The 14259-nt window shown below is 39.2% G+C and overlaps 1 protein-coding gene across 6 annotated transcripts in view; it reads left to right on the plus strand.

Annotated features, from left to right (window-relative positions):
- gfra3 (GDNF family receptor alpha 3) overlaps positions 1-14259 on the plus strand; it is a 54045-nt gene that overhangs the window by 1000 nt on the left and 38786 nt on the right. For 2 of the 6 annotated variants that reach the window (XM_055178504.2, XM_055178506.2), the window contains exons 2-3: positions 1974-2027; positions 2197-2261. The exons of 1 other annotated variant lie outside the window; for it this stretch is intronic. Coding sequence is in view for 2 of the 5 variants with exons in the window: in XM_055178503.2 (XP_055034478.2) it covers positions 10528-10570 (43 nt within the window). In the remaining 3 variants the exon portion in view is untranslated. Of the gene's footprint in view, positions 1-1771; positions 1839-1973; positions 2028-2196; positions 2262-10016; positions 10571-11836; positions 11942-14259 lie in introns of those variants that run through there. 3 more of the 6 variants (XM_055178505.2, XM_055178503.2, XM_055178502.2) reach the window with 3 other exon arrangements.

The following is a 14259-nucleotide window of genomic DNA, read 5'->3' on the forward strand; positions in this document are numbered from 1 at the left end:
GCATTTAACTTGAGTATGAATGCATATCTCAAGATGATGGTCACTAAAAATACTTTTAAAGCTTAAAACATGATTTAAAAAAAATAAGCACCTCTTTGATGTATTGTTTAAAACAAATATTATGAGTGTGACACCTTATTTTAATATGGATATGTCTATTTTGGATCAGTTTTTATTAGTATGTTAACTGTGGACGTGTAGTGAGCAATTCCATTCCAGTGTAAACCTTACCACGAAAACAAAATGAGTTTGAACCAAATGTTTATAACCACAATGAACTCTGAGATGTCAATATTTGAGGGCTTTGAGGGATAGTTAACCCAAAAATGAACTATTAACTCACTATGTTGTTATGAATAAAGGAAGATATTGCAACAAATGTTTGTAACCAAAACAGTTCATGGGCCCCATTCACTTCCATAGTAGGGAAAAAGAATATTATGGAAGTAAATGGGGCCCATGAACGTTTTGTTTACAAACATACAAAAATATCTTCTTTTGTTCATCAGAACATGAGAGTGAGTAAATGAGAAAATTTTCATTTTTGGGCGAACTATCCCTTTAAAATACCCATGTGTGCTTTTTGAGTAAGTTGTCTCTCAAAAACATAAATCCTTTTGTCAACACCTATAAATTTCCCTCATCTAAATCAGAAAACGCATGCATTTAGTCCCGACATCATCCAAAAATATCAGTCTATCATTACAGGTTTATAAAAACAAACAGATGGTACAATACATTGGTAATAAAAACAGTCTTTAATAAATTATATTTTTATATTAATCACAACTAATCGTTTGAAAAATAAAAGTTTTTGTTTACATCCTATATGTGTGTATACTCTGTTTAATAATTATATATATATTTAAATACACACACATGCATGCATAATTTTAATACAATATATAAATATAAAAATGTATATACATATAAATGTTTACACTCACCTAAAGGATTATTAGGAACACCTGTTCAATTTCTCATTAATGCAATTATCTAATCAACCAATCACATGGCAGTTGCTTCAATGCATTAAGGGGTGTGGTCCTGGTCAAGACAATTTCCTGAACTCCAAACTGAATGTCAGAATGGGAAAGAAAGGTGATTTAAGCAATTTTGAGCATGGGATGGTTGTTGGTGCCAGAAGGGCCGGTCTGAGTATTTCACAATCTGCTCAGTTACTGGGATTTTTGCGCACAACCATTTCTAGGGTTAACAAAGAATTGTGTGAAAAGGGAAAAACATCCAGTATGTAGCAGTCCTGTGGGTGAAAATGCCTTGTTGATCCTAAAGGTCAGAGGAGAATGGGCCGACTGATTCAAGCTGATGGAAGAGCAACTTTCACTGAAATAACCACTTGTTACAACGATTAAGTTGCGATTAAGTGTTATGTAGCCCGACATATGTTAACTTTTGACTGAAAATGTCACATCAATAATACTGGAATTACTTGCATGTTTCAATCCCATGTAAGTCTGTTGCATAAATGACAAACTTTTATGTACTTTATTTTTATTAACACCTTACTATACGTATTATAGTACTCAGTTTGTGTATGTCTAATGATGCTGGGCTAGATGAAAGGCAAAATATGACTCAGTTTTCAGCAGCTCTGACGTTTTTGCTTGACTAGATCTCATCTCGCCAACGGTTTTTAATTATCTGGAAAAACTCAGGTTGAATAATCAATTGGCATCTTCTCTCTTTCGGCACCTTTCATCTTTAGCGTTGTTCAGTTTCCGGACTCTGAGATGTGCGATGTGTCTCTCTGCTGCAGTTTAATTACCGTTTGTTTGCAAGGAAGTGCGCGCACGTCAACACCTCCTAATGCAGAGAAGGTCACCAAGCCACATCACATTGTCACACATGCTGCAGTCATGATGATAAATATATTAAACACTCAATTGGATAAAGTCTCTCTGCTGTGTGTGCATGCATATCATATTCATAAATTGGTTTTGCTCATCTTTTAGAGAACGTGCCCTGCTTGCGAGGTTACCTATGGATTGACGGTGTTGGGTTCGAAGGTAATGCTATAAAAATACATGCATACCTGTGTGATTTAATTAGTTGATCATGGGCAGATTTAAGTTGGCTTCTGCGTTTCTTGTTTATTGAACCTTACGTCTGCCATTGGCTAATTAATTTATAACCTTTTACATCTAAATATTAAAATCTTCTACTGATGTCTCCCAGGTGCCGTACGATGTGTGGTGCATAGCGACAGCAGTGCTGTTGCCGTGGGGTCTTCACGCACATCTGTGAGTTTGCCTTGAAACACACACGCTCATACACTCATAGCCCACCCATCCCACCTAAGGATACGGCTCATCCCAGCCACACTGCGTCCCTGGGGCTTACTGAGGGGTACACAATCTGTCCAATGTCAAAACTCATATCCTCAGCTCTGTCACTTTCCCTGTAAACACTCTCACAAACTTTTCAGGGCATTTCAATTAACTTTGATCGTCTTTTGGCATTTAAGAGAGTTACGCTTGATCGATATGGGTTTTTAATGTCTGAAGGTGATAATATCTGGGGAGCAGTGGAGCGATGATGATGTGATGCACTACAAGTTACATGTTAAAGTTAATATGTAAAAAAAATTGTATCTTTAGCTATTCATTCATGAGATAATAAAACAACTTCCATCATAAGTGCAGGAAGACAACAGCTATCATTTCTTAAAAGCCTATCAGCAGCACAATAAACAGTTGACGGAGAGTGGAACAGCTTGCTCGTAGCTTGAAGGCTCCCTGATGTTTTAACCCTAAAAAACGTCTCTCGTGTCTGTGATTGCAACGCTGCTAAAACTCTCTCAACAGAAAGAAAGCCAATGCGAGCATCACTATTACCATTGCTCCTACTCTGGGTTGAGGATTTTATCCTGGGGTTAAAATAATACCTCAGAATGGGTATCCATTATGGACAGCCTGCCAAAATTATTTGCTTGCGCTTACATTCGAGAATTATATTAATGTGAACTACTTAAATATTATAGACCATAGGAGGGAGCTCAGGGTTCCCACAGGTCCTTGAAATCATTGAAAGTTTGTGAATCTGCGGGAAAAATTCAAGGCCCTGGGAAGTTTTTGAAAATATACATACATGGATACAGGTCATTAAAAGTGCTGGAATCTATTTTATGCAAGAAGAAGACACAAAAAACTTGTGTTGTTCCCTGAGAAGGGAACGAGACGCTGTGTCTCCATTGCCATACTTCCTGCGTTCCTGTAACGCCGTCTTTGGCAATATTTCAGATAGCGATATACTTCCTGGCTCCCACATCACCCTGTCTTTGTCGTTAAGCCTCACCATTGGTTAAATTTGATATACACATTCAGACGCACTTACCCCTGGAGGTGTCCCCAAAGTGTCACTGCAGTGACGCAGCGTGAGTTCCCTCGAAAGGGAACTGTTACAATGTATCTTAAAAAGTAACCTGATATAACCTTGCTCTCACTTTAAATGTGTCCCCACATTTACTCCTTGAATTTGAGGGTATTGGACCTGGAAAGTCCTTGAAAGGTCCTTGAAATTGAAGTTAACTAAGGTTTGGGGAACCCTGGAACGGTGACTTTTTTTTTTTCTTGGGTTGTTAAAAACCACCAAAAGCACCCCTCTAACTGCATAGCAAAAACATTAGCATGTGTGCAACACATCAGCATACTTTATTTACTATACACCGCCAGAATAAAGGTACAAAAGCTGTCACTCAGGTGGTACCCTTTCAAAAAGTACACCTTTGTACCTAAATGGTGAATATTAGTACCTCAAAGATGCAGATTGGTACCTCAAAAGTACACACCTTTACCTTAATAGTATATATTAGGACCCATTTAAGGGGTCACTGCCACCAAAATTTGAGGGTGTGCCACTGAATTTTACATCCAGTCGCACATGTGCGACCAGTAAATTTGACCTTTTTTGTGATGTGACAATGAATTTGAAACAGCAAATTGTACTTTCTGCATCTATCATTAAAGTATTTATTAGTAATACAGTGGAAATTAGTAGAAATGTAAATATTTGGTTAGCATGTTGATTTACAGTGTGTGCCCCTAAATTTTCTCGTTGCACCCCTAAAATTTTCAGTTGGGGGCCACTGTGCTCCTAGTGAAAAAACTTAGTCTGGAGCCCTGGGTCAGAAAAAAATTGTAAAAATTTGCACCCTAGCTGTCACTGGGCCTGTACCCTTTCAAAAAGTATACCTTTGCACTTAAAGAGTTCATATTTGTACATCAGAAGTACATATTGTTTCCAAAATGAGCTTATCAGGACCTCAACACGCATAATAGTTTCTCAAGGGTACATATTGGTACCTAATGGTACATATTAGGTCCTTTTTAAAGATGTACTGCGCCAGTGCCCCATTTTTGGTATCAAATATTTTGACAGTGTATGTACCTTAAAGATAAACATCAAAAGAATGCAGTACATCACACGCCAGCGTCTCATATGATCATGTCTGACTTTCTTTATTTTCACAGTATTTATTTGATAGGTGTGTATGTTGTCTCCAGGGTTTGTAATGTTTTTTGTTTGTGCTGGTAGGTGGATTGTTACCTGCTGGGCATGTGTGCATGAGTTTTTATAGCACATGCTCATATTTGCTGGCTGATTACATGTTCAGGTGTGTGTGTGTGTGTGTGTGTGTGTGTGTGTGTGTAGCATATGAACACTAGCAATCAAGGTGAACAGACGTTGCTAATTCAGGTTGCTGATAAAATGTGTCGATGGCCCTTTGTGGTGCTTTCATTACTGTTGCAGAGCTGTGCGTCTGTGTTTTCTGAAGCGTGCGGGTCAATATTAGTACTAGAGTCTATCTGAAAAGGACATGTTTGTTCTTCCTCCACTTTACCCCTCCTCTCTCTATCTTGTGCATGCGCACACGCACACACGCATACGCACACACACTCCCTTGCTTTGCTGTGATGGGTTTGATTCCAGACAATGGTGAAGGTCTTCCCGGAGGAAGTGGAGATGGAGATCAGGATGTTTATGTACACTCTTAAAAATAAAGGTTACACATATTTTCTTCTCCTTGTATGGTTCCACCAAGAACCTTTAACATCCACAGAACCTTTTGCAAAAAAGGTTCTTTGTAGTGAAGAAATGTTCCACAAAAGGTACAAAACTCTACCTTTTCTGTTGCTGGGGTGTTACCCTAAAGTTTTTGTACCTTTACAGGTATACCAAACATAATACAATGCTGCACCTTCTTGGGTACCTTACTGTACCTTAACGGTCTATTATGCACTTTTAAAGGTACAGTTAACTGTTTCTACCCCAAAATGTAACTGGTACAAATTGTTCATCAAGGTACACAATAGGTTCTTGGGTATAATATTGTACCCCAAAAGGTATGATATCAATGTGTTGTATACCCATAAAGGTACAAAAATGAACCCTTAAGGGTATGACCCGAGTGACAGAAAAGGTACAGTTTTGTACCTTTTTCTGACAGTGTATAGAAAAGTTGAGAAATATTTTTTTTTTAAGAACTTTTGATTTTGGTTCTTTGGAGAACCAATAATGGCTCTGTTGTGTCAGACAAAATCCATAGGCTTAATCTAAGTTGTAACTACAATCTCAGATAAAATCAGACAAAAGTTGTACCTTTTTGTCACTGGGACGGTACCTTTAAGGTACCAGTATGTACCTTTAGAGGTACCAATATGCACCTTTTATGTACAAAAATTTACTTTTTGAAAAGGTACAACTCCAGTGACAACTTTTGTACCTTTAATCTGAGACTGTAGAGAATTGAGGGTGCGCCTTTTGAGTTTGTGCTGGTAAAGTTACTCTTAAAGTAAAAGTGCTTAATTGGTTCTTCACAGTGATGCCATAGAAGAACCATTTTGGTTTCTCAAAGAACCATTCAGCGTAAGTTTCTTGGAGGAACTATTTCTTTCATAACCTTTTGTAATCCAAACTTCCTTTTTTTATTAGAACAAACATTTTTCTAAACAGAAAGGTTCTTTAGATGTAAATGGTTCTGTATGGAACCATTCAGCCAAAAATTTACTTTTATTGTAGAAAAGCAAATACTATGGAAGTCAATGAGTACTGTCGACTGTGTACTTGCCATCATTTATCAAAATATTTTATTTTGTGTTAATCCGAATTAAGAACACCATAAGGGTGAGTAAATGATGACAGAATTTAATTTTTTGGGTGAACTACCCCTTAAACAAATGTTAAAGGCGACATATCATGAAAATCTGACCCTTTCCATGTTTAAAGGGGACATATCATAAAAATCTGACTTTTTCTACCCAGTCTCCTGAGGATGCGTATAAATAGCACGAAGTGTAAAACTCGTGCAATACATACGGCAAATTCCACTTTGGCGTGCATATGATACGCAAGTCCTTCCCATTCACTTAAACGGGACATATTTTTTGTCGTTTTATTTTTTGGTTTCTCAATTTTTTTTCTGATTTTTAAACAGTTTTCGCTTGGGATAGATTTGAGATTTGCTTAATGAGGTTATTTAATATACAGGTTTCTCCATGTTTTTGTCCATATTTAAGCCATGGTCGCTTGGAGTTGGGGTTAGAGTTGGGGTTTGGGTTAGGATGTCATTTTTATATAACAAAAAGTTGTTCTAACCCTAAACCCAAGCGAAAATGGTAAAAAAAGCAAAAAAATTGAGAAACCAATCAATAAAACGACAAAAAAAGATGCACCGTTTAAGTGAATGGAAAGGACTTGTGTATCATATGCACGCCAAAGTGGAATTTGGCGTATGTATTGCACAAGTTTTATACTTCGTGCTATTTATACGCATCTTCAGGAGACTGGGCTCACTTTTTTCATGTTTAAAGGTGGGCTGCATGATCTCTGAAAGCCAATGTTGACATTTGAAATCACTTAAACACACCCCTAACCAAATAAAATCTGAACCTTCTTTTGATAGACCCGCCCCACACATACACAACTCAGGCAACGATGTCGGTCAGTAGACACGCCCCTTACTGCTGATTGGCTACAAGTGTGTTTTGGTACTCTGCCTGACTCCCTTTTCCAAAGTGTTTTTCAAAAATCATGCACCCCACCTTTAAGTGCTATAATTGGGTCCCCGGTGCCAACCAAGTAAACCATTCTCTGCAAGCATGTGAAAATTAAATCATTGAAATTTGGCTCCCCTTGTGATGTCAGATAATACCGCCCCTTAATCAGCTCATTTGCATTATTATTTTGGACTTGCTATTGGCTTATTGGTCACACATTTACTCAATGCCGTTTTATTCATTTGTATAATTTGTGCTAATACAAAACGTCTTTGTCACCAATATGGTGTTAGCAAGACAAACTGCATCACTTAATGCATTCTTTAGGTATGTACATAGTCATTTACTGTACATAGTACATATACTGTACGCTGGATTTTGGCTTTAAAAAAAAAGAAAGGTCCATGCCCATTTAAAGCACATGATGCTAGAATGGTGTGAGTAGTCGTAAGTGCCTTTCAATGTGATTGCTTAGGGTCTTCTAAGTGGTTGCTGGGTTGTTACTTACAATCCCAAGTCAAAAGAGCTCAACCCCAAGCATCTATGATATTCCAGAAGCACAGTTTATATTTTGTGCACGCGGTGAATGTGTGCGCATATTTGAGCGGCATAAAGTTGTTCTGTCTGTAATAGGGAGACATTCAAACGGTCCGTAAACTAAACACATCTGCCAACTTCCACTTTTGGGCCTCAGGTTATCAAAGTCCTACAGAGCATGTGATGTATAAAAAATCAGCTTGGAGATTTTCTCCACCTCTTCATAACATGTCAGGAGAAAATCAGAGTAACCTTGGAGATGAGCAAATATTTTATTCAGTGGGTTTAGTCTGCTTTTAATATCCCGCGCGTATCCCCACCGTAGCAGCAGCTATATGTGTCTTTACGTCAAAAATAGATGACGAGGGATGAGAATAATGCTTATAATTGCAAAGGCCTTTGTGTTTATACGTGTGTGTGAGTGTGTGTTTAACATGGAGAACTGGTGTAGTGTGAATTGCAGTAATTGCCTTGTTTGTTTTGTTTTGGCTGGTTCTGTGAGCTGGTAAGCCATCGCCTCACTGCCTCTGATTGTTTGTCATTTGCCATTTCAAGTGGAACTAACAAGCGTACAAACCGAATGGGATTGAGAAACCGCGTGTGTGTGCCCGAGTTTGTAATACTCTGAAGAAAATATATTGTCTCTCTTTTTCGTTCTCTCATCAAGCAAAATATTCCTTCCACCTACGGACATTTTAATTTGTTCAAACGTCCACATCCCTGTCATGCGCGCACAGAGCGGATCATTATGCGTCGGGTGAAAGCCTGTGTGTGTGTGTGTGTGCCCGTGCATTCGCTTGTGTGACACCTGAGTCACTGGAAGTACATTATCGCTAATGTCCACTTCTGTGAAGTGACCTCATGGATGACCGCTTGGTTGCACCAGCGGTGAGATAAGAGTCTGATAGTGAAGTGCCACAGGAAAAGGTCACAGTCATCGTAAAGCGATGATGAGGTGAGCGAGAGAGGTGGTCTAAAAGACCAATGGAAAATGCATTTAGGATGTATCTAAGGAGTCTTTTTTTTATTAAACCTTACAATATAAACTTTGGTTCTACAAACATGATACTCAAAGTCCGTTTTTCGATTGGCTAAAAACAATCCTTTAGTTGTGCATTAGCAATTTCTAGGAACCAGAATATAATACAATACAGAATATAATGCATACAGCAACATCCTCTGTACTGTAACACTGTAGCACCACTGTGGCAACTATAAATGTCACCATAATCACAGCAGAGAGCTTTTTTAGTTACATTCAGCCTTGATACGAAACTAGACATCTAAAAAAAAAGTGATAAAATAGCATCTTGAATTTGAAAAGGACAAAAAGAGGATGCCAGATTGGCTGAAAACGAGAGCGTGCACGTGAAAAGCAAAGTGTGGCTGTCCGGTCCCTACAAAGCCCGACCAGATGGAAGCACTCAATGTAACGACTCCACAACTGTGACATCATCAGGCCAATAGCTCTGTATGACATTTACTCTGATTAGTTAAATGGCTATGATTGTCTTTCCAACAAACCACCAGCGCGCACACACACACACACATTCATGCAGATGACCAGGCTGTTGCACTGCAGCAATCAGCAGAATGTGTATCTACATAAGCTTCATGATTATCGCCCCAGTTGTTGAACCAAGTCAGACCTCTTGGACAAATCAGATTCTCATTAAAGTTTCAATTGCAAATCTGAAATTGGAACAGGCGTGCAGCTTTGTCATCTCTGTGTTGTCCGGCCAACAAAACTTCAGAATCTAAAGTTCGTATAGTCTTCTGTTCACACTATCCACTGTTTGGATGACTCGATGTTCACTTGGGATTTCTCAGCGTGGAGTTTTGTAAACACGCCGAAACTGAATACCCTGTGAACCCTCATGATGAAATCTTGGAGGTTGCCATTTTCCTGCTGCGCTACTCGGTTAAATCCTGTTTTTTTTTCAGGTATCCTGAGTGGGGGTTCATCTGGCGTTATTGTAGTAAAATATTATTTCATACAAATAGTATTTAATTAAATAACAACCCTTTATGTAACTTGCAGTGTTGACTGGAGTTATGTTGTATTGCTAAACCAAGGGAATCAATATAATTACCTTTTTTTTTTAGCTAAAAGTCCTGACTGACCCATTTTCCAGCATTTTTAACAAATTAAGAATATTTTGGCATCAGAATAGGATGAAATAGACTGTTCTCACAACTCTCTTTAATAATCATTTCTTTCTTTCTTTAGTTCAGTATATTGAGTTTTCTTTCAAGCACCAGTACAGAGATGAATTTCTAAAAAACTACAGATTAGTCTTTTGTCGAGCTTAAAATGTAGTATCACTCAAAAGCCCCCCTCTTGCTTTTAACTGGAACCATTTATTTTTATGAGTGTTGGTCAGGGATTTTGCACGGATGCGCGAGAGAATGCCCGAGCCAATCACAGGCGGGCAGATGCATGTAAAATTGGCCGCTGAGTTTGAGGACTGGATTGAGCACACAGTGCTGTGGGACAGCTCGCAATCACGCGCCTGAGCTCGAGCGCTCACATATAACTTACTCGATTCCATCCGCGCATTGGCACATCTAATGCGCACCTTTCTTTACGCGTCCACCATGGTCGTAGATGTCTGAATTAAGGATTATTATTTTAGTAAGCGAGATCGCGAGTATATAGGACATTGTGCATTTGGCAGTTTGAAATTGTATTGTTTGTTTTTGTGAATCCGTCATCTGCGCTCCGGACACTTTTTACGTCATTGAAAACTGCACTGCAAGTTTTCAGTTGGAATCTGATTTTCGGACGCACAATTTGGGAGATTTCTGTCTGCGTGACTCTGCCGGACGGTGGTCCTTGTGTATGGATGTAGTGGGTGTCGGAGTGTCGGACTGAGGGGTCGATACGGACCGATCCGGGGGTTCCAGACGCGCGTCCCCGTGATAACCTACAGCATCATCACCGTCCAGCCGAGCGCCTCCAGCAGCAGGCGAGATGATTCTTCTGAGGCTTCTTCTAAATCTGTTTTTCATTGAGGGTAAGACTGAGAAACAGTCTGCATGACTTACATTGACACATTAGGGTCACAGTTTACATTACAGTGTTCTTGTTACAGAGGAACAATAATGAAAACCATGTGCGCCATACGTAATTCTTTCGCGCTTCTTACGAATACTACAGAAAGGAGTTTTAATTAATTTGATTTCCAAGCAATTTAGGTGTAATAAAAACTCAGAAAAGCTCAAATGTGTTGCCATCAGCAGTTGGGTATGTTAGGGGGACCAGTCTGCCATGTGGTTGTGCGGAAACAATGAAAGCTTCATTTTCTTGAGTTCTGTACTGTTTTTATATTAGCCTTTTATATGTGTGTGTGTGTTTTCCATAAATAACCTTTAAATTCTAAAATGGTTCATTAGGTTGAAGTTAAAGACCCATTTTTAGGGCATTTAAATTAATTGAAACAGGTAGACAGCTATTAAGTTGTGTATAATTGAACTATTAATTAATTTAAGGACCCACTTTTATCACTTTACGTTAAATAAAACATTGCATTTTGTCTATTCTGTTAACAGATTAAGTATCAGGTCTTTATTTTACACTTTAATTACTTTAATCTATAACCCACATTTACTATAGTTAAATGCAGTACAATGATTCGTTTTTAAACTGTACTATATTAAATAAAATTCAATAATTGCATTAAATTATAATATCATATTACTAACTATAGTAGCTAAAAACTTACTGTTACTATAGCGTAAATAACCTACTATAATGTAGTATAGTCTACTACAATTAACTTTTAGTTTATTTTTGTAGTAACAATGTTTTTGACGTGTTGCATATTATTGGCAAAATGGCTACAATAACCAATATAGACGATGGTTATTTTGTGGTAACCATGAATTAGGCTAACCATGTATTTTGGTTTAAATTTTTGCAAGGGGTATTTTTTATGTAGGCTATGTGAGAATAAGTAATTAAATTTCTTTGATACTTTAATGCCATTGGGCATAGGGATCTTTCAGATTTTATTAAACGTAGTCGTCCTGCATGAAAAGCATCAATTTTCTTAGTTAACACAGATGCGCGTGTGAATCACAACAGAATAATAGTTTTAATATCCCAGACATTACACGAGCCCCTTCAAGCGCGGTAATCCTCACAGGCCAGGTCTAAAAATATAATTCCGCCGGCAAATAACAGCATGTTATGAGACATCTGTCACAGTCAATATTTTCCTAATTATGTGATGGCGAGAACACGCACACAGTCATTCATACACGCAGAGAGAGAGAGAGAGAGAGAGAGATCAAACTCGAGTTAGTAAAGGGCAACTCTGCTTTCGTTGCACAGCAACCAACATTTGAGGGATTTTACTTTGTTTTCACGCCTGGGATGCAATATTGTAAGTGTCTTTTGTGACCGTGTTTTGTAGTCTATTGCACGCGCCGCATTCATCATCGTGAGTGGTGTTGCTCGCACCCTGGTGCCGCGAGAACACGCTGTAATGCGCGCGCTGATCGACAGCTTTATTTATTAGCTGTGTTAATGATTGCAGATTTGATGTGCTCGCTCGTGCTGTGTGTATCCCCGGGGGTCGCGTCGTATATCAATCTCTTGAAAGCCCCTGACGGAGATCAAGTGGGGAAAAATAATTAATTTCAAGTTTTACATTTGGCGTATTTGCATAAAGATATGCCACTGAGAGCGAAACCTTGGGTGGAAAGCGATGCTGTGTACACACACACACATCGGATATCATCACCGTTTAGGCAGGTGCGTGCGCGCCGAACGCGCGCCCAGGTGCGTTTGGAGAAAATAGCTGGTACGCATGCGCAGCGCTGGACTTTTTCCCAGCGACAGATGCTGACAGGTCTTGCAGGTCCTGGAAAAAACCCCATAGCTTATGTGTTTTAGCTTGTGAAGTCCATGCGCTTAGAGAGTCTCAGTATACACGCGTAGCTTTGTCAGCATATCTACTAATTGCACGGTTTAGCAAAAAAATGGACTCGCCAAGGACATACCCAGGGACAGGCTAATTACATTTTTAGCAAATCAATGAGAAATGGCAAGAACATAAGTTCAGTAAACCCCACGAGACGAATTAACGTAATGGGAATTCTCAAATGCATTTTCCTCACGGTCATGTATTCTTCACATGATGACGGCAGCCGAGTTTGTTTTTAGGGTTGTGTAAGGGTCGCGTGTGTGTTTTGTTGATAACCAGGATTTGGAAAGGCAAACGCAGTGACGGCAGATGGTGTTGGACTCTCTCACCTCGACTGAAAGATTCGAGCCAAGCGACAGAATCGGAGAGAGCGTGCGTGTATGTGTGTGTGTCTTCATCGAGCTCCTTTCACACATGGCTTTTATGATGATGTTGTAGCCAATTTTCATTAAAGGCGCTGAGCGCAGTGATTTAGTCGAGAGGGCCGTCTCAGCATCACGTCCCTGCAGTGTCTCCTCCGTGGACTCGTGGATTGTCTTGCATTTCTCCTCACTGTCAATCACACGGGCCCATCTGACCCGGTTCTTTTAATGCCGCCGCCATGCTTTGATGTGACGTGTCACCACAGTGAATAGACACGGTGCTCTGACCCACATTTGACAAAACCTTCAATGCAGCAAATAACTGTGTGTGCGCTGAAAGGCTGTACTGCAAACAAGAGTGCGTTTATTGTCAGACTTCTTCTCTTTGACATTTTACACCATCACTTATCAGTCACTTACTTCACAGTAGTTGAATGGATTTAAGGGTTTTGATTGTTTACGTTTTGTCAAAATGCTCGTTTTGGGCCCTGAGATACAGTAGGCTGTAATTCATCTGATTTGTTGTGGTCGAGACCGTGTGGTCTTTTTTGATATAGGGGTGCCTGGGTTACCACAGAGGCTGAGAGCGCTGTACGCATTGATTAGTTAATCACGTTAGAGGCGCACGTATCGACAGCTGGAGTCAGTTTACTGTCACTGGCCATAAATACAGTCACACGAGGGTCTTTAGATTTACACGACCTGATCATCCACAAACACTTTCACTGTCTGTCTTATTTTCCCTCACATCTTGATATTTTCTTCATTTCCCTGAACAGCTGAAAGTCTCTGTTTGCTCAGTGAATGCATGAGACTTAAAGCCTCAAGGTTTGAGAGTGTGTGCGTGTGTGTGTGTGTGTGTGTGTGTGTGTGTGTGTGCGTGTGTGTGTGTCACTGTCACTTGCTAAGTGTGATTTTAGTACACACACAGATCGTAATACCGGGCCAGCATGTGTTTGATTGCCATCAGCCTCCATACTGAGACTGTTTCCTATTGTGTAAGGTATCTGCTGTCTATCATTTCTTTCTTTGCTTTTTTCTTACTTGGTTTATTGCTCTCTTTCTTTTTCTTGCTCTCTTTCTTTTCTTACTCTTTCTTTTGTTTGTTTGTTTCTTGTTCAGTCTGTCCTTTCTTGCTCGCTCTTTTTCTTTCTTTCTTTCGCTCTTTCTTTCTTGCTTTCTTTTGCTCTTTCTTTCTTTCTTTCTTTCTGTCTTTCGCTCTCTTTCTTTCTTTCGCTCTTTCTTTTGCTCTTTTTCTATTGCTCTCTTTCTTTTGCTCTCTTTCTTTCACTCTCTTTGTTTCTTTCTTTCTTTCGCTCTTTTTCTTTCTTTCTTTCTTTCTTTCTTTCTTTTGCTCTCTTTCTTTCTTTTGCTCTCTTTCTTTCTTTCGCTCTCTTTCTTTCTTTCGCTCTC

The sequence above is a fragment of the Misgurnus anguillicaudatus genome, chromosome 16 (genome assembly GCF_027580225.2).
Source record: "Misgurnus anguillicaudatus chromosome 16, ASM2758022v2, whole genome shotgun sequence".
Lineage (NCBI taxonomy): Eukaryota > Metazoa > Chordata > Actinopteri > Cypriniformes > Cobitidae > Misgurnus > Misgurnus anguillicaudatus.